At 34.1% G+C, this 20,558-nt stretch overlaps 1 protein-coding gene across 3 annotated transcripts in view; it reads right to left on the bottom strand.

Moving 5' to 3' along the window:
• The window catches only part of p115 (General vesicular transport factor p115), a 56,799-nt gene that overhangs the window by 26,044 nt on the left and 10,197 nt on the right, over positions 1–20,558 (bottom strand). For all 3 annotated transcript variants that reach the window (XR_013882729.1, XM_080172868.1, XM_080172869.1), the window contains exons 10-21: positions 20,508–20,553; positions 18,647–18,711; positions 18,079–18,144; positions 17,298–17,395; positions 16,017–16,161; positions 14,847–14,928; positions 14,395–14,483; positions 14,131–14,190; positions 13,787–13,860; positions 13,223–13,292; positions 6,330–6,426; positions 5,497–5,636 (exon numbers count right to left, since the gene is read on the bottom strand). Coding sequence is in view for 2 of the 3 variants with exons in the window: in XM_080172868.1 (XP_080028994.1) it covers positions 5,497–5,636; positions 6,330–6,426; positions 13,223–13,292; positions 13,787–13,860; positions 14,131–14,190; positions 14,395–14,483; positions 14,847–14,928; positions 16,017–16,161; positions 17,298–17,395; positions 18,079–18,144; positions 18,647–18,711; positions 20,508–20,553 (1,032 nt within the window). In the remaining variant the exon portion in view is untranslated. The remainder of the gene's footprint in view (positions 1–5,496; positions 5,637–6,329; positions 6,427–13,222; positions 13,293–13,786; positions 13,861–14,130; positions 14,191–14,394; positions 14,484–14,846; positions 14,929–16,016; positions 16,162–17,297; positions 17,396–18,078; positions 18,145–18,646; positions 18,712–20,507; positions 20,554–20,558) is intronic.

The raw sequence follows: 20,558 nt of genomic DNA, 5'->3' as shown, positions 1-20,558 counted from the left end.
CTGTCCTTCACATAGCTAATTCTTGCAAAACATAGCAAATTCTTAACATAGCAAATTCTTAACATAGCAAATTCTTGCAAAACATAGCAAATTCTTACAAAACATAGCAAATTCTTGGAAAACTTAGCTTTTCTGTTCTTCACATAGTTAATTCTTGCAAAACATAGCAAATTCTTACAAAACATAGCAAATTCTTGCAAAAAGGGTCCCAAACTCAAAAACGAATTTTCAGCGCGATCCAACCACCGGTTCTTGAGATACGGTGACCTGACTTCCTTGGTACTGATGGTAAGATTTGGGAAATGGTTCGAATCCTTAGTAAATTTGGCTAAGTCCAAAAATTCTTTGACACTTAGAACATTTTCCACCTGGTGTCCTCTCAGTAGGTACGCTTGGTGTCACCTGGGTATTTTTTCTATGTGAAGGACAGAAAAGCTAAGTTTTCCAAGAATTTGCTATGTTTTGTAAGAATTTGCTATGTTTTGCAAGAATTTGCTATGTTTTGCAAGAATTTGCTATGTTTTGTAAGAATTTGCTATGTTCTGCAAGAATTTGCTATGTTTTGTAAGAATTTTCAATGTTTTGCAAGAATTTGCCATGTTTTGCCTGAATTTGCTATGTTTTGCAAGAATTAGCTATGTTAAGGACAGAAAAGCTAAGTTTTCCAAGAATTTGCTATGTTTTGCCTGAATTTGCTATGTTTTGCAAGAATTTGCTATGTTTTGCAAGAATTTGCTATGTTTTGCCAGAATTTGCTATGTTTGGCCAGAATTTGCTATGTTTTGCAAGAATTTGCTATGTGAAGGACAGAAAAGCTAAGTTTTCCAAGAATTTGCTATGTTTTGCAAGAATTTGCTATGTATTGTAAGAATTTGCTATGTTTTGCAAGAATTTGCTATGTTTTTGCTATGTTTTGTAAGAATTTGCTATATTTTGCAAGAATTTGCTATGTGAAGGACAGAAAAGCTATGTTTTGTGAGGTTTTGCTATGTGAAGGACAGAAATTTAAGTTTTGCAAGATAAAGGACATAAGCAGCCTTCCTAATGTAAGAATTTGTCAGACAAAAAACATAAGTCACCTTCTTTAAGTTAGATTTTGTTAGATGAAGGACATAAGTAGCCTTCCTTAGATCAATTTCCAGTGACTTCTGTCCTAATTAGGAATGACTTTGTTTTCTTTCCATGATCCAAATTTTCTTATGGGGGGGGAATTTTTTTTTTTTTTTTTTGGGGGGGGGGGGGGGTAGTCCACCCCACTATTTTAATTTTAGTTTTAAAAAGAAAAAAAAAATTGGGGGGGGGGGGGATATTTTTCATTTTTTAGGGGGATTGGGGGTGTCCCACCCCCCAAGAAAATAGTTATAAACCTTCCCGGTACCTATGAGAAGCTACCCTGAAAAAGAGAACCCGATCGTTTTAGCAGTCGAGATCCTTCGCTACAAACAAACAGACAGACATCGTTCTACTTTGTATTATAGATTTTGTATAAGGGGGGGTTTTTTAATGGAACCATCTCGTAATCAGTGATTAAATAGCACTTAGAATTCGAATTTCGATCTGAAATTTTGTATGAGTAATTCTTGGTAGGTCTATTTTCCCTAAATCGAACAAAAAGTTGGAAAAGTAACAGCTGGCGGCTGGCAGCTCAGCCGTTTAGCCGTTTTTTGCCTATTTTCAGGGCAAATTCATCATTAATTACGCAGGAATCAACTTTTAAATACTTATTTTTGGTTTAATTCATGGTAAATGATAGCAATAACCATTTTTAAAATTTCTAGTACCAGCTGCTAAACGGCTATAACCAGCTGAAAACGGCTGGGAGCTGCCAAGAGTATGAAGGGTAGATATGGCTTGTGACGTGTCTAGGGGTAGGTTTTTATGGGTACTGAGCTCAAAAATGCTACCTAAAATAGTGGCGGCCCATCCATATGGCGGCTGGGTAACAGCTGCAGCTCAGCTGGGAGCAGCCAAGAGTAGAATGAGTACATAGGGCTTGTGACGTGTCTAGGGGTAGGTTTTTATGGGTGCTGAGCTTAAAAATGCTACCTAAAATAGTGGCGGCCCATCCATATGGCAGCTGGGTAACAGCTGCAGCTCAGCTGGGAGACTAAGAGTAGAATGAGTACATAGGGCTTGTGACGTGTCTAGGGGTAGGTTTTTATGGGTGTTAAGCTCAAAAAAACCACCAAAAATAGTTGTGGTCTATCAATATGGCAGCTGGGTAACAGCTGCAGCTTAGCTGGAAGCGGCCAAGAGTAGAATGAGTAGATAGGGCTTGAGAAGTGTCTAGGGGTAGGTTTTTATGGGTGCTAAGCTCCAAAAAACCACCAAAAATAGTGGTGGTCCATCCATATGGCAGCTGAGTAACAGCTGCAGCTAAGCTGGGAGCGGCCAAGAGTAGAATGAGTAGATAGGGCTTGAGACGTGTCTAGGGGTAGGTTTTTATAGGTGCTGAGCTCAAAAATACTACCAAAAATAGTGGCGGCCCATCCATATGGCGGCTGGGTAACAGCTGCAGCTCAGCTGGGTGCAGCCAAAAATAGAATGAGTACATAGGGCTTGTGTTGTGTCTAGGGGTAGGTTTTTATGGGTGCTAAGCTAAAAAAAACTACCAAAAATAGTGGTGGTTCATCCATATGGTGGCTGGGTAACAGCTGCAGATCAGCTGGGTGCAGCCAAGAGTAAAATGAGTACAAAGGGCTTATGACGTGTCAAGGGGTAAGTTTTTATGTGTGCTAAGCTCAAAAAAACTACCAAAAATAATAAATATTCAATATTTTATTATCCTTCAATAGTCCCAAAAAGTGCTTTCAGCTGAGTCTTAAACAACGGCTTACTACATAGCTGCAGCTGTTACCCAGCAACCATATGGATGGGCCACCACTATTTTTGGTAGTTTTTTTGAGCTTAGCACCCATAAAAAACTACCCCTAGACACGTCACAATCCCTATCTACTCTTTTTACTTTAGGCTGCTCCCAGCTGAGCTGCAGCTGTTACCCAGCTGCCATATGGATGGACCACCTTCATATTTAGTAGTATTTTTGAGCTACATAGCTGCAGCTGTTACCCAGCAACCATATGGATGGGCCACCACTATTTTTGGTAGTTTTTTTGAGCTTAGCACCCATAAAAACCTACCCCTAGACACATCACAAGCCCTATCTACTCATTCTACTCTTGGCCGCTCCCAGCTGAGCTGCAGCTATTACCCAGCTGCCATATGGATGGGCCGCCACTATTTTTGGTAGTATTTTTGAGCTCAGCATCCATAATAACCTACCCCTAGACACGTCACAAGCCTTATCTACTCATTCTAATCTTGGCTGCTCCCAGCTTAGCTGCAGCTTTTATCCAGCTGCCAAATGGATGGGCAGCCACTATATTTGGTTGTATTTTTGAGGGCAGCAGCCATAAAAACCTACCCCTAGACACGTCACAAGCCCTATCTACTCATTTTACTCTTGGCCGCTCCCAGCTGAGCTGCAGCTGTTACCAAGCTGCCATATGGATGGGCGGCAGACAAATAAAGAATCAAATAATAATAATAACTATTTTTGGAAGTATTTAGGAGCTCTGCAGCCATAAAAACCTACCCCTAGACACGTCACAAGCCATTTCTACCCTTAATACTCTTGGCAGCTCCCAGCCGGTTCTAGCCGTTTAGCAGCTGGTACTAAAAATTTTAAAAAGGTACTTTCTATCATTTACCAATAATTAAACCAAAAATAAGTTTTAAAAAGTTGATTCCTGCGTAATTAATGATGAATTTGCCCTAAAAATAGGCTAAACATGGCTAAACGGCTGAGCTGCCAGCCGCAAGCCGTTACTTTTCCAACTTTTTGTTCGATTTAGGGAAAATAGACCTACCAAGGATTACTCATGCACAATTTCAGATCGAAATTCGAATTCTAAGTGTCATTTAATCACTTAATTAATGGTAAATGATAGAAATAACTGCTGGAAGCTGCCAAGAGTATGAAGGGTAGATATGGCTTGTGACGTGTCTAGGGGTAGGTTTTTATGGCTGCTGAGCTCAAAAATACTACCAAAAATAGTAGCGGCCCATACATATGGTTGCTGGGTAACAGCTGCAGCTATGCATTAAGCCGTTGTTTAAGACTCAGCTGTAAGCACTTTTAAGGACTATTAAAGGATAACCAAAGATTGAATATTTCACTATTTTTTTTGAGCTTAGCACCCATAAAAACCTACCCCTTGACACCTCACAAGCCCTTTGTACTCATTTTACTCTTAGCTTCACCCAGCTAATCTGCAGCTGTTACCCAGCTGCCATGTGGATGAACCACCACTATTTTAGGTATCATTTTTGAGCTCAGCACCCATTAAAACCTACCCCTAGACACGTCACAAGCCCTATGTACTCATTCTATTCTTGGCTGCACCCAGCTGAGCTGCAGCTGTTACCCAGCCACCATATGGATGGGCCGCCACTATTTTTGGTAGTATTTTTGAACTTAGCACCCATAAAAACCTACCCCTAGACACGTCTCAAGCCCTATCTACTCATTCTACTCTTGGCCGCTCCCAGCTTAGCTGAAGCTGTTACCCAGCTGCCATATGGATGGACCACCACTATTTTTTGTGTTTTTTTTTGAGCTTAGCACCCATAAAAACCTACCCCTAGACACGTCTCAAGCCCTATCTACTCATTCTACTCTTGGCCGCTCCCAGCTGAGCTGCAGCTGTTACCCAGCTGCCATATGGATAGACCACCACTATTTTTGGTGGTTTTTTTGAGCTTAGCACCCATAAAAACCTACCCCTAGACACGTCACAAGCCCTATGTACTCATTCTACTCTTGGTCTCCCAGCTGAGCTGCAGCTGTTACCTAGCTAAGGTGCAGCTGTTACCCAGCTGCCATATGGATGGGCCGCCACTATTTTAGGTAGCATTTTTGAGCTCAGCACCAATAAAAGCCAACCCTAGACACGTCACAAGCCCTATGTACTCATTCTACTCTTGGCTGCTCCTAGCTGAGCTGCAGCTGTTTCTCAGCCGCCATATGGATGGGCCGCCACTATTTTAGGTATCATTTTTGAGCTCAGCACCCATAAAAACCTACCCCTAGACACGTCACAAGCCTTATCTACCCTTCATACTCTTAGCAGCTCCCAGCCGTTTTCAGCCAGTTATAGCCGTTTAGCAGCTGGTACTAGAAATTTTAAAAATGGTTATTGCTATCATTTACCATGAATTAAACCAAAAATAAGTATTTAAAAGTTGATTCCTGCGTAATTAATGATGTATTTGCCCTGAAAATAGGCAAAAAACGGCTAAACGGCTGAGCTGCCAGCCGCCAGCCGTTACTTTTCCAACTTTTTGTTCGATTTAGGGAAAATAGACCTACCAAGGATTACTCATACAAAATTTCAGATCGAAATTCGAATTCTAAGTGCCATTTAATCACTGATTACGAGATGGTTGCATTAAACCCCCCCCCCCCCCCCCTTTTCAGTAATAGAAATATCCTACCTTATTGAAACCTTCATGTTTAGGTATATCGCCAATCTTATCAAGAAAAGTGTCAGCTCCAACTCTTTTTTCAACCAGGGTAACCAAATCCTCCTGTCCCAATCCAGCTACTGTATTGTTGTTATACAGGATACAAAGGCCTAGATAAATAGTTTGCTAATTAAATAGGAGACTATGATATATTGGTTTTCCTCAATCCTATTATATACCTGGTTGGAAAAATTTGTCTTAAGCTTGATATCTTAAAAACTACGGAACCGATTGTAATCATGCTTCATATAATTTTTGTGATAGTTTAATGCTATTTCCAGAATTAGTAAGGTTTGAAGCTTTTTTTAGCACCTCTGCTTCTTTCCAATATTGGTCACCTAGATGCTAGGGGCGAAGCCGCTAGAAGCTATTAAAGTAATAAGATGTGTGTCTGTATGCGAGTCTTTCAGTGTGTTTGTACCAAAAGATTTCAGAAAGGTTTTTAACTATTTTGGGTTAGGGTACCACAACCTTCCATAGCGAAATCGCGCTTATAAAATCACAACCCTCTAAATCATAAAAGATTTTCTCGTATTCATTCGAATCCGGTGGATAGGAACCGGTTCTCATCCATACGAAAAAACTATGTCTAGCATCGTATTATGTCCAGCTTTCTACGAATAAAAAATGTACAATCATAAGATTAAAACCAGTTTTTTTAGCCGTTGCCTTCGGCACCTCGGGGCTAAAAAAACTAGTTTTAATCTTAAATTTGTACATTCTATATCCGCGGAAAGTCGTTTATAATACGATGCGAGAAATAACTATTAAAAATGTCTATAAACAAAGTTGAACTATTTTACCTAACAAGAATGCACACAATCCATTGGCAACCTTCTCAGTATCATCATGTTCGTTTGAGCAAATTTGAGCCATCAGAAAGTTTACAGACCCTTCCACCTAAACATTTTTTTGTTTGAAAACTCAGAATGCAAAAAAAGACAAGGATACAAACTCCAGTCTGGCTTCTAATCCGATTAATTAGCGACGTAAAACTATACTAAAAGCAGTGTTGCGGATCCGCATTAATTGTATGCGGATCCGGATCCTCCAAATTTGGTTAAAGCGGATCCGGATCCTTGACAATAAAAATTCAATTTTTCAAAGTCTGAACCTAAACCTTAAAGATTGGCTTTCATCACGAGAATGTCTGATTTTCAAAATTTGTAATTGACTATTTTATATAAAATTTAGGTAGATTTTTCCATAAATTTATACCCCAAGATCCGGATCCGCGTTTTTTTGCGGATCCGGATCCTTGGACTCAAAAAATGCGGATCCTTGCGGATCCTGATCCGGATCCACAACACTGACTAAAAGTCATGTATCGTATCGCGTTGAGGAGAATTGGTTTGGTTTAAATGGTAAGGCCCTTCGCGGGGCCTACAAAACTACAAAACAGTTAGTGTTTAGTTTTCATCCTATAAACACATGTATTTGTAATTCATTTCCTATACAAGGGATCAAATTAACAAAATGTCAAAGTTTAGGTAACAAGTTAAGTGTAGAAACTACACTAACAGAAGATATTCGGGATATCAAGGATAGACTATCTAAATTAGAAGTAATTGAGAGTCTGTCTGCCCGTATTACTGCAAATGAAAAAGAACTGGCTTCTCTTTCTAAAGCCATGAGTGATTTGCAGGACGCAAATACTGATCTGAAAGAGGAGATAAAGAAGCTCAATGATGATCTTGAGTCCAGGCCTAAAAAGGCAGATTTAGATGCTTTAAAAAGCGAACTATCTGCATTTAAAGCACAAATTAATGATAAGGATATACTTCCCTTAAAGGAAGGACTTGAGACTGTCAGAGAAGGAGTGGATGCTAGAGAGCAGGCATCAAGGAATTACTGTGTGCGTATAAATGGCTTATTTGTACCAGAAGCCCAAGCCAAAAATATCTCTGAATATGACCATGCTAAGCTTTGTATGGCTGCTGTGCATGAAGTGCTTGAGCCTGTGTTGATCAAAAAGAAAGATTCTATTGGTTTCAGCGTTAAACATCCATCAGATTACATCGAAACAGCTCATGTATTGCCCATCCCAAAGAGTGGTACCTAATTATATGTGCCCACCTATTTTTGTGCGTTTCAAAAACCGCAACCTTCGAAATCTAATTCTTGCCAACAAAAATTTTGCTAAGGTTTGGAAAATTGATAGTGAAAAAGGCACAAAAAGCTATCGTATTGCTGCTGATCTTACTAAACGCCGTTATGCTGTCATGCAAAAATTGATTCAATCTGAGAAATTTGAAAAAGTTTGGCATTTAGATGGCAAAATTGTCAAATTTATTACCAAAAAGAGTGAGAAAGTATTTAAAGTAAAAATGTTTGAAATCACACCCAATCAAATAATTGAGAAATATTGTTAAGAGATAAACATTATTATTCTATTATATGTAATACTTTGATTAAGTTTTATCCTCTTACATTATATTTTACAATATTTTAATTATAGAGTAGCTTCGCAACTAAAAATTGCTTCATGTAAATATAATTTTATACCCTTGTTAGTGATCTTTGTTTATATGTTAAATTATACCCAATTTCCATATCTTTCATTCATTAAAAACTTCTCCCTATTTTCCCCTTACAGCCCCAACTTCCTTTCTTCATTATACCTTTTATGTATATGTCTCACACTATATTTATGTAATGATTTTCGATAGGGTGGGCAGTATCTGTCAGATTTTAAATAATATTGAATATGATTTCTTATCTAGATATAAAGATTCTACATTAAATGGTAATAATTATGAAAATCCGTATTATGAAATTGATTTATCATGTGCATATTTTAATAACAAACAATTTATTGAAAAATGTAAACAATTTAAAACATTAAAATTTCTCTCTTGGAACATACAAAGTCTCAATAGTAAATTTATTCAGCTTAAAGAATATATAGATTATTTAAAAGAAAATAAAGTCATAATAGATGTAATATCATTGCAAGAAGTCTGGACTATCTATGACCAAGATATTTTTAAAATAGATGATTATATCTTTATCTATAAGTGTAGAAAGAATAAAGGGGGCGGCGGGATAGCTTATTATATTCATAAAAATCTAAAATTCAAAATATTGAATGAATTGTCAACATTTGAAGAAGGTTTATTTGAGTCACTCACAATTCAACTTGAATATAACAGAGAGAAATTTGTTTTAAGTAATGTCTACCGGCCTAATACTACTAAAATTGGATTTACAGAATCTCAACAAATGGATTTTTTTATTGATAATTTTTCTAACCTACAAAGTAAATTAATGTCTTTTAAATGTGCCTCTTACATTTTCACAGATTCTAATTTTGATATTCTAAAATACTATTGTCATGAAAAAACAAATGATTTTCTTGAAAATTGCATTGCAAATGGTTTTTTATCTTTGATAACAAGACCAACAAGAATTTCTAGAACAACAGCAACATGTATTGACCAAATTTTTACTAACGCAAAAGATAATAGTTTTCATTCAGGAATTTTATTAAATGATATATCTGATCATTTTCCAATTTTCACAATAACACCTTATTCATATAAAGCAAGTAAAGAATCGTTTATTTTTACAAGAAATATTAATGAAGAAAAAATTACTGAGTTTATCAATCTATTAAGAAATGTTAATTGGGAAAATGTAACTAACAGTATGGAACCCCAACATTGCTTTAATAAATTTTATGAGCTTTTTAATGAATTTTATGAACTTTCTTTTCCTTTACAAAAGATAAGAATTAATAAGAACATACATAAAATTGAAAAATTTATGACTGATGGTTTAATGAGATGTAGAGATAAAAAAATTGAATTGTCAACGTTAAGTATTAATGAACCAACTGCTGAAAATATTAGGTTATATAATAGATATAGAAATGTCTATAATCGTGCAATAAAAACAGCTAAAAAATTGTATTATTGTAATGAGCTAAAAAAATGTAAATCTGACTTGAGGAAAACTTGGGATATTATTAGAGATGCAATCCGAAAAACAAAAGATAAAGCAACATGTATCAATGAATTGAAGTTTAATGATTCTATATATTTGGATAATGCAGAAATTTCTGAGAAATTGAATGAACACTTCACTTCTGTAGCAAGCAAGATATCATCTAAAATAAATCCTTCTAACATTGATCCGTGTAGCTATATACCTAATTATAATTCCAGTTTTAAAATGCATACAATAAACCCAAATATAGTTATAGATATTGTTAAAAAAATGGGAAATAAACAAAGTATGGACATTTTTGGCCTGTCAAATTCTTTTTTAAAGAAAATTATTTCTGTTATTGCTCTTCCTCTCTCTCATGTCATTAACCAAACTATTTTAACTGGAAAAATACCTTCTGAATTAAAAATCGCAAAAGTTATACCTATTTTTTAGTTAAAAGGGAATAATTCTAATGAAAAAGCTGATCCATCAAACTATAGGCCAATAAGTTTATTAGCTATTTTCTCAAAAGTTTTAGAAAAAGTCATTTATCAACAACTTTCTTGTTATTTGATTAGTAATAATATCATTTTTGAACATCAGTATGGATTTCAATCAAAAAAGTCTACAATACACCCTGTGGTACACCTCTTAAATTACATAGCCGAAGCAAAAAACGATAATAAAACTGTAATTGGAGTCTTCTGTGATCTTGCAAAATGTTTTGATACAATTCCACACCATATTTTAATTAAAAAGTTGTCAAAAATTGGCATTAATGGCATTGAACTTGAATGGTTTAAAAATTATTTAAGTAATAGACAGCAATTTGTACATGTAAACAACACTGACTCAACAAAGCTGAAAATAGATAGAGGCGTCCCACAGGGCTCTATTTTAGGACCAATTCTATGATCTTAAAAACTGTACTGATTTATTTACCCTATTATTTGCTGATGACAGTAATTTTTTAATTTCTGGTAAAAACTTTACAGAGATAAAACTGAAATTAAACAATGAACTTAAAAAGATATCTGATTGGTTTAGGAGTAATCAAATGAGCTTAAATCCTGATAAAACTAAAATTATGATATTTAATAAAAACGAAAATACTATTGATTGGAATGCTCTTAATATTAAGCTAAACTTTAACAATGAAAATGAGTTTGATCCTGAGAAAATAAAAATCTTAAATTATGTCAATTCAAGTAGCAATATTCCTGCAATTAAATTCCTAGGTGTATTTATAGATCCTTCTTTAAATTTTAAATATCATGTAGAACATTTACGTAAAAAAATTTCTAGTTCCTTATTTCTTATAAATAGAGCCAAACATATACTGAATTTAGATAGCAAAAAAATGCTTTTTCATTCCCTTATAAATATTAAATAGTCATTTACTTTACTGTTTACCTGCCTGGAGTTGTGGTCTTAAATCTACTATGGAACCATTAATTAAATTGCAAAAAAAGGCAATAAGAATTGTTTTTAGTAAGAAACACATCTCACACACAATGCCTTTATTTAAAAAAATGAATGTCCTTCCTTTACATGAATCAGCTAATTATTTGAAATTATTATTTATGTATGATTTTATAAACAGTAAACTACCAAGTTCCTTTCAAGGTACATGGCTTCGCCGTAACCAATTACATACCAGAAATCTTAGAAACTCAAATATGTTTGATGTTAAAAAGCCGAAGTTTAAATCTATTGAAAGATTTCCTAAGTATCATTTTCAAGAATTATGGAATAACCATTGTAATAATGATTTATTAACCCACAATCAACCAAGAAAAAAATTTATTAAAAATCTAAAAGAATCTTTGTTATCAAGCTTAATTCTAGTGTGTAACAACCCATTATGTCAAGAATGTAGATAAATTTATATATTTCTTTTCAATATTGTTTGAAATCTGATAAATTAATCAAAATTTATTTGTTTAAATTTTTTTTAAATTTCTATTATTGCAATAATGGTGTGAGACTTGTATGCCCTAATCAATCCTTCCTATTATCATTCTTTCCTCTCCAATATGATTTCATTTATTGCTTATTATCTTTTTTTTTGTCTTATTTATATGGCCTGTATGAAAACAATGTGTGAATACACATTACTGCATACTCCTATTTTTTAGGAAACTGCCATTTGGGAAGAAAATATTTTTATAAATTAACCATATCAATAAAATTTTTCTGTATATATAAATGTATATAATATTCATTTAATTCATTTATTATTGTAGTTTTTTTTTTCTATGTATGTACACCCAAGAATAATAAATCTAATCTAATCTAATCAAAACTAAAGTTAATCATACAATTTACATTTGTACTTAAATTCACACAAAACCAAAATTGCCTTAAAAAGAAACATTCAATGGAAAAAGGATTAAATGGGTAATTTCACGAAATGCATTAGAACCTAATTTAGTGAACTGCATATTTTTTCCTGGTTAATTGGTTAAACTACATTTATATGGCATATATTTGAAAGAATTTCAATTTTCTACCACGTAGTTTTTAAAATATCAAGACTTAAAATTCGTATTTTTAAATTGCTTATATCACAAAAAGACGATCACAAAAGTCTTGATATTTTCAAAACTACGGGGTAGAAAACTGAAATTCTTTCAAATATATGCCATATAAATATAGTTTAACCCATTAACTAGCAAAAAATATGCGGTTCACTAAATTAAGTTCAAATGCATTTCGTGAAACTATCCCTTTGTTTTTGATAACATCTCGTTAAAAAAACTTTTCTTTTTAATAAACGCTGATTTAATATACATTTGGGTTGAAATACACGTCAATCTATTTATTCGAAAATCATCAAAGAAAAAGCTGATTTTTTAGTAACTTTGTAAAAGGGGCAAAAAACACTGAATCTTATATTTTTGCAACATAAGCTGCTTTTTGCATAGCTTGCAATAATTAAACAAGGAAGACAATATCCAGCGAAGCTTAACAAATATGGCGGTCAAATTATTAAGGAATTTTATTTCTAAATCAGAAAAAAACGTCTATGTATACTTGTTCGCTTATTTCATAGTGCCTTATCTTTCTAAGAAATTGCTATTTCAAAAATTAAGGCAATAAATAGGTATCAGATATCTGAAATGTCAACAAATTCTGTCTTTTTGGTGATGCTTTTAGTGTTAATCTAGTTTCTAAATTAGGCCTTACTGTTACAGGAATTGCAGTTTAAATCAATATGACGATTCTAACATGCCTAAATAACCATTAACCAATCATAGCTGTTCATTATACACATATGCAGAAAAGTTTCACTTTTAAATGATTACTTCCTATAGCATTAAATGTTAAGAAAAGATCTACGCATTGGCTAACTTCTCTTCTCTTTATACTCATCAATATTATAGGTGTCCCTCATGTCATTACTTTGCAATTACGCGAAGAGTGCACCTCTAAGCAATACCGGTCTTATTACAAAAAGTGTCATTTTAGCACTGATTCCTTCCCTATCCCCCTTTTATTTTTTTAAATAAATTATTTTTTCCCCCTTTATTTCTAACTATCCGTGCGTGGCTACAAAGCATCTAATTAAACCTAACCTAACATAAGTAAAAAAACACGTCACCCCCCCCCCCATCCCAACTTCCCTTAATTTTAATTCATATCAAAATGGTGTAGGAAAGTCAGTGCTCACTAGGGTGCTCTGTGTAAAAGTACCGTATTACCTCTAAATAGATGAAACTATGTATTCATGCTTGACCTTTAAGATCTCAAAAACAGATTTTACCTGTAGAAGACAAGTAACAGCTGGAGGACAATTAGAAACCCAAACACAGATAAGCTGTAGCAAACCAAGCCTAGAATACAAAATAAAACAATCTAATAAACTGTCTTTATGTCTGACTGCGACAAAAAAAAAGATATATTAAATGCATTGTCCTTAGTTAGATTGACAATTAATAAGAAGCAATAGCAGCACTTAATGTTTGTCAGTCTATGGATCTTTCTATTTATCATACCTTCTAGTTGTAAAAGATGTTGTTGTTGTTGTAAAAGATGCATATTGCTTAATGCAAGATTCATACTATGAACAAATAGGAGCTTTTGATGTTTGTCTGTCTGTCTATGACATAACTAGTTATGATAAAAACATTTGATTATTGTCTGTCTGTCTGTCTAATTATCTATCGATCAATCTGTCTATGACATACATACCTAGTTGTGATAGAAGCATTGTATAAGATTCATACTAAGGAAAAATAGGGACATATGATGATTGTCTGTCTATTTACCTATCTATCTATTTGTCTACTTTATTATCTATCTATCTATCCATCTGTCTATGACAAACCTAGTTGTAATAGAAGCATTGTGCTGTATAAGATTCATACTCTGGACCAATAAGGACATTGGAGCCGTTCCACCCTAAAAGAGAAAATATGTTTTATATTATTTATGTACTTTTGGCGTAAAAAGACCCGGATAGCTAAGCAGTTATTATTTACTTTGAAACAGGTGCAGAAAACCCTCTAAAGCCTGTAGTTCAAAAGATAAAAACGTTGAATTATCCATCAAAATAACTAAATAATAAAAATCTCTAAAGGGATAAGACAATGCCGGTTTCCCTTTAAAATTAAAAGGAGATTTATTATTGTCTAATTCTAAAGATTCATTTGAAAATAAGGTATACAGTACCTGAGTTGCTAACTGAACTCTTAACAACTCTTCTTTTAACTGTGCAGATTCAGATATAACCTTAAATAAAGGAAATAAAAGAAAAGAAAACATAAGTAAAACCGGTTTTTATTTATCGAAAATCAAAATAGAAATCAGATTATGACAAGTAAAAAAAGCAATAGATACTTAAATTAGGTAAGCATTAGGGTCCTTAAAGCGTATAACCTTAATAATCCATAAAAATATCAATCTTATTTTTGAAATGTTATTACACTACCCCACCTGGGCTACGGCGACAGAGCACAACCAGTTGGATATAGGATCATTGGAGAATAATCCTCCACATAACAACTGTCCGCTGGACAATTCACCTTGAAAAAAAATCTATTATAAAGTAAAGATAATAGTTAATCTCATCGTAGTATGGAATCTTTCCACGGATATTAAAATTAAAAATTAAAAGAAAATACCAGTTTTGTTAGTCCCGAGGGGTCTAAGGCTGGGCTAAAAACAGGATTACATTTATGATTTTTTTTTGTTAAATTTCGTGCAAAGTTATCCAATGTACGATGCTGTTGATGATTTTTCAGTATGGCTAAGAACCGGTTTTAATCTAGTGGATATTAATCGGTTGCGACGTCATACTGGAATAATAATCATAATAATGTTTAATAATTCTTGATACTTTCCCTTTAGATCCCAGAGGTGCACTAATGAAAATAATTAATACTGACCTCCTGCATTATTTTCAAGCTCTTGTGGTAGGAGTGCGTCCACAATACTGTTCTGTCCAATTTGATTCTTGTACAGGTACGACTAAAATATAACAGTATTGAAATGCTACGATTTCATAAAAAAAAACATATCTAGGAAAGAGATAATCACGATTCTATGTTGTAACAAGGATGACAACATCCATAAAAGATAACCACCCCCCCGCCCCCCCCTCATTTTAAATTCAATTTTCATCTGAAATATACTTAATTATACAATAATTTAAATAGTTGGATCATTACTCTAAGTACCTTAATTCATTTCATGCATTTCATGAAACTATCCCTTAGAATAGAGAAGCGATTCCGCTTTCTTAAAATTTTCTTATCCGTTCTATCACTGTCCTATGGAATATCATCTAAGGCATTATGTTAAAAGGACAATAAAATACAGTTAATATTTTGCTTAATCATTAGTCGCTCAGTAATCAGAAAATTCTATTTCAATAAATCAAGCTACCATGCCAAAAATTAAGGTTGTTTTATATTTTCATAAATAATTGTGTTTTGTTGAGTGTAAATATCAAGATATGAAAATAGATTTTTAAGTATTGCAACACCTAACGGATGAAATATGTACTAAATACAAGTTAAGGAATTTGATAAGCATTTCCTTTCTTGTGTAAATATCTTTATTTGTATATAGATAAGAAATTATGTAGTAAACTTTTACAAGCCACGTCAAAATAAAAGATATTTACATTTGAATTTTGACTTACTCCAAACTACTATAATGTTAACAGGGAAGATTCATTTATTGTGTATTATCCTTTCCCTCAAGGGCTAAAATAACACATTTATTAATCTTATTTATTATTATTTAATTCTGTTAATTTTAGGTAGGTATTAATTTTATTAATGGCAATAAAGCTTCCAAACAAGCAAACTTTCATATTTGACTAAATAGAAAATAAAATTAAAAGTGTTGATGTATAATCCAGACAACTACCTGGCCTAAGTGGTGGAGACCTTAATCGTCTGCTAACAAATTATTTGTTGTTCCTTTGTATGGATTTGGCTGTATTTATATTTCCAACACTATTAGCATATTTCTAAGACCCAATGCAAAGTCAGGACAGGATCCCCACCCTGTGGGCAGCTCATGCCCCATCTATTCTTTTACATTACTACCTGAACACAGTAGAGAACAGAGCAGCGAAGTAGGAAGGGCTGTTTGTCATTCACCATAGAGATAAGTAGGAGGACAAGCACAGGTCTTACAGGTTCCATAGGGGCCACCACAGAACTAAACTGATCCTGGTTCTCATTGTTGCCCCTGGAATAATACATTTATTGTTACTTGGAGTTTACAACCTATAATATGTACTCTAATATAATTTCGCCGATGGATAGTGTTAGTTATGTTTTAAGCTAATTGCAAAAATGTCCGCAGGGAGCGGCTTTTTTGTCGATTTCTCTGGGGAGGGTGGTGGTACCCTCCCCCAAAATAGTTAAAAACCTTCCAGGACCAATGATAAGGTACCCTGTTAAGGAGAACCCGATCAATTCAGCGGTTAGCGAGATCCTTCGGTACAGCCAGACAAACAGACACACATCCTGTTACTTTATTATAAGGATAAGTCTTAGGATTATTTTAGCCAACCTTTATGCCATCTTTCTCTCACTTTTAAATACAAAGTTCTTATATGCTAGTGGCGAAGCCTTTAGTATTTTAATACGGAACGAGTAAATTATTATATGTTAGAATATTAGGGTCCTTACTTTTCCCAACATCTTAAAATACTTTCAAGAATTCGGGAATAGTCCTTTTCGTAACATCGCCCCATATGGGGCGATTCGTCGTATTTTTAAAATGGCTTTTTATAGGTTATTTTGGGTTAGGTTAGGTTATATTGGGTTAGGTGATTGCTCCACGGGGTTAGGTAATTGGCCCCGCAGCGTTAGATCCCCCTCAGGGGCTAGAAATAGGAGAAAAGTTATAGTGAAAGGTGCGATGTTACGAAAGGGACTATACCCAAGAATTGTTATATAGACGAGTTTGTTTACCTTATTAGATCAGCAATGGTATTAATAGCCTCTGTAAGCACATCAGCTGGTATTCCACTGGCCAATAATACTTCCTCTTACCTTATTAGATCAGCAATGGTATTGATAGCCTCTGTAAGCACATCAGCTGGTATTCCACTGGCCAATAATACTTCCTCTTACCTTATTAGGTCAGCAATGGTATTGATAGCCTCTGTAAGCACATTAGCTGGTATTCCACTGGCCAATAATAATTCATCTTACCTTATTAGATCAGCAATGGTATTAATAGCCTCTGTAAGCACATCAGCTGGTATTCCACTGGCCAATAATACTTCCTCTTACCTTATTAGATCAGCAATGGTATTAATAGCCTCTGTAAGCACATCAGCTGGTATTCCACTGGCCAATAATAATTCCTCTTACCTTATTAGATCAGCAATGGTATTGATAGCCTCTGTAAGCACATCAGCTGGTATTCCACTGGCCAATAATACTTCCTCTAATTCTCCTAACACTCCACTCTTAATATACAGCAGTTGTGCAAGTCTTAAGTCATCATTTATAAAGGGAAGCTTTTTAATTCTAATTAGAAGGGATGCGGTCCCGGAGCAGTTATTTTTAGAGCGGCTCCTGCTCCGGAGGTAGCTAAAAATATCTGGAAAAAAAGATTTTTTATGCCTTGATTAAACTTGATGTTTAAATTTTATAATATGGAAACCCTTTTAAGCGTTTAATTTTTTTTAAAGAGCCGAAGCCGTTATTTTTAGAAGCGGCTTCGCGGAGCCGGAGCCGCAACTAAATCAAACGGCTCCGCGTCAATTCTAATTAGGGTCGGTCTGTCCGTCCGAACGTAGGTCACGGATAGCTCTTATATTAATTTTAGGCATGTCAAAATTGTCCTATCGATTTCCAACTCTGCATGAGGCTAATTTTTAACTTAAAGTACAAAAATTTTTCTACAATACTATAACAGTCCAACAAAATTTTAGCGAAGCATCTCTAGAATCAAGCTTTAAAATGTTAATATGTCCGCATTAAGCATTTTGTAATAAAGTAGTTTTGGGGCAGATTTACATAGTTACTTTATATTTGTGGTAGTCAATATTCTTTTGTCTGTCTGATTAGCTGCATATCATATAAAGCATATTTATTATTGCAAGTTCAAACAGACCATATATACAGAATGTATAGGTAAAATGTTTACCTGTCTACAGGCATGCTGACATGATGTTGTTATTTGCAAAGGGTTTGTGGGGGCAACTAGAGTTCTAGCAAAACCACAAATTATTAACTTAAAAAAAATTTATTTTCAAAGATTTAGGGGGGTGGGGGATTAAAAAGGTAATTTCACGCCCGCTAAAATTATTTTGGGGATATAAATAAATTAGATTTTACCCTTATCCATTCCAAAAAATTACTCTAGGAAATTCGGGGAGAGTATTACCAAATTGTTAGGTTCGAAACTCTTAGTTTTTAAATCAGGAAATTATTTTTACATTTAACAACCAATTTATTTCCCCACCCCCCTCAACTCCCCCTCAATTTATTTTATGGGGGGATATTTATATAGGAATTTTACTTTCAACGTCGAATGTAATTTTAAAATTTCAAATATTTTATTTGATTAAAAATGACACAACCAAAAAGATCAGCAATAACACATGTAAAAGAAATGTTGGCAGCTAATAACGACTGAAACTGACGAGCCCTGGTGTTTTCTTTTCTTGAATCTACTTGTAAAATATTTATATAAGGTTAACAAATTTGTTCCTGATAAGTTGAAGAATGTGGAGCATATTTGAAACTTTCTGGGCATCCCAACCATATTCTTCATCTTCTAGATAAATAAATTCATTGATAGAACTGTCCTAAGGACTTTAAACTTTCCATGATTTTTATACTTATTGTAGTTAGAGATCATCGGAAGTATGAATCAATTTTATTATCAAAAATGGTATTTTTGGTCCTTTTAAAATTCCGCTGCCATCATGGAGATTTATCAAAATACGTACTACGTATTTATGGCGATACTACATCTATGAAAGGATGAAAAAAGGTCACACAAGAAGTCTTAAAATGATTTCTTTACTGAAGAAAGCAGAGCAGTGTATGCCGAAAACATATGATTTCATTATATATAAAATTATTCATGCTATAAGTCTTATATGTATTCAACTTGGTATCAAGAATGGCAACATCCAGAATTAGCCACGCCAGAGGAATATTCACAAATATATTTAATCTGTCTATCGTTATTCCGTACTTCAATTGTAGAATTCCAATGTTTCTTATAGAATTACCGACATACTGACAATACAAAATAGTTGAAGAATGGATGTTTATTAGTAACACGATTCAGGAATCTTTTTAACAGCAGTCTATCTTATATAGGAGCAGAGAAATTCAAGTGTTTTTTTTTTAAAGTTTCAGATAGACAGACAAATAGACATTTGGAATCACAAGAGTAGCTTCCATACTGATATAAAAAAGAAACTACGAAAAGTACGAAAAGTGAGAAGCCGAATAATTTTATGAAACCCTAGTGTCTATACATTAAAAACAGGATGTCGGAGCCGTATAATTTTGATGCGGCTCCGGCTCCGGCTCCTACCTTAAAATTAATATATCAATTTTTTTTCATTAGGTATTGAATTTGATAAAATAAAATAAATAATATAAAATATTTTGCTTTTATTTGATTAAAGCTATATAAAAGTAGAAGGATGTGTGTCTATTTGTTAAGTAACAATAGTTTTTCAGTTTATTATATGGAAATAGACCGTTGCCAAATTATAATATTACTTTAAAAAATCATTTTTAGCTAATCCGGAGCCGGAGCCGTTTTTAACGAATAATACGGCTCCGACTCCACCAAAAATGTTGCTGCTCACGGCTTCCGGCTCCGGCTCCGACACCCTAATTAAAAATATAAATATTCGGAGAGAAATCATATAATAAATATATCTTTATAAGGCTTAGCCATTAATGAATTCAAGACCTAAATTGGCAATTCTTTATTATACATTAATGAACTTGTATGATTTTATTTGTCAAAATTAATACGAAACAAACATAAGACTAAGACTTTTTTAGACTTTATGTAACAAATAATAAAATTGATGAAATAATGTAATCTATAAAATTCAGATTTATCTTTTTACTGCAGCTAAGGGCTAAGGGCGGTACTAAAGAGAGGCCCAAAAGGTTTTTTTTAACCGCCCTAAAGGGGTTTTAAATTTTGGTAATTTGCTTTCAAAATCAGCTTTCAAAATGTAAGTGATAATGGTTCGATAAAAGGCGGCCTTAAACAAACCGGCTAAAACTGTCCGGTAGAAACCAGTATCGTGCCAAGACAGCCCTGCTGCAGAGCTCAGGGATGGTCTGGCCAAATACTGGTTTTAGGCGGGCAGTTTTGGTCCGTCTTTTATCAGTCTCCTTTAGGGCACTTTTGGGCACTTTCAGTTTTAATGTTGGGGTGAAAAAGGGGAGAGGAATATAAAAAAAAGGGGAAGTTTTGTAGAAATAGTAATACATTAATAAAATTACTATATAAATTGACCCAAAATCAAATCAAGTGCCGAAAATTTCCAGCCCTACTGCTGCGCTACTACCTAATGAATAATGTAAATGTACCTGGATTGCCCAGAGCAGGTAACAAACGAGATATGTAGCTTCCCTCCTACA

The sequence above is a fragment of the Acartia tonsa genome, chromosome 9 (genome assembly GCF_053477335.1).
Source record: "Acartia tonsa isolate MP-2025a chromosome 9, ASM5347733v1, whole genome shotgun sequence".
Taxonomy (NCBI): domain Eukaryota; kingdom Metazoa; phylum Arthropoda; class Copepoda; order Calanoida; family Acartiidae; genus Acartia; species Acartia tonsa.
The sequence above is the reverse complement of the archived record's forward strand: the minus strand, read 5'-3'. Positions and strand labels throughout refer to the sequence as shown.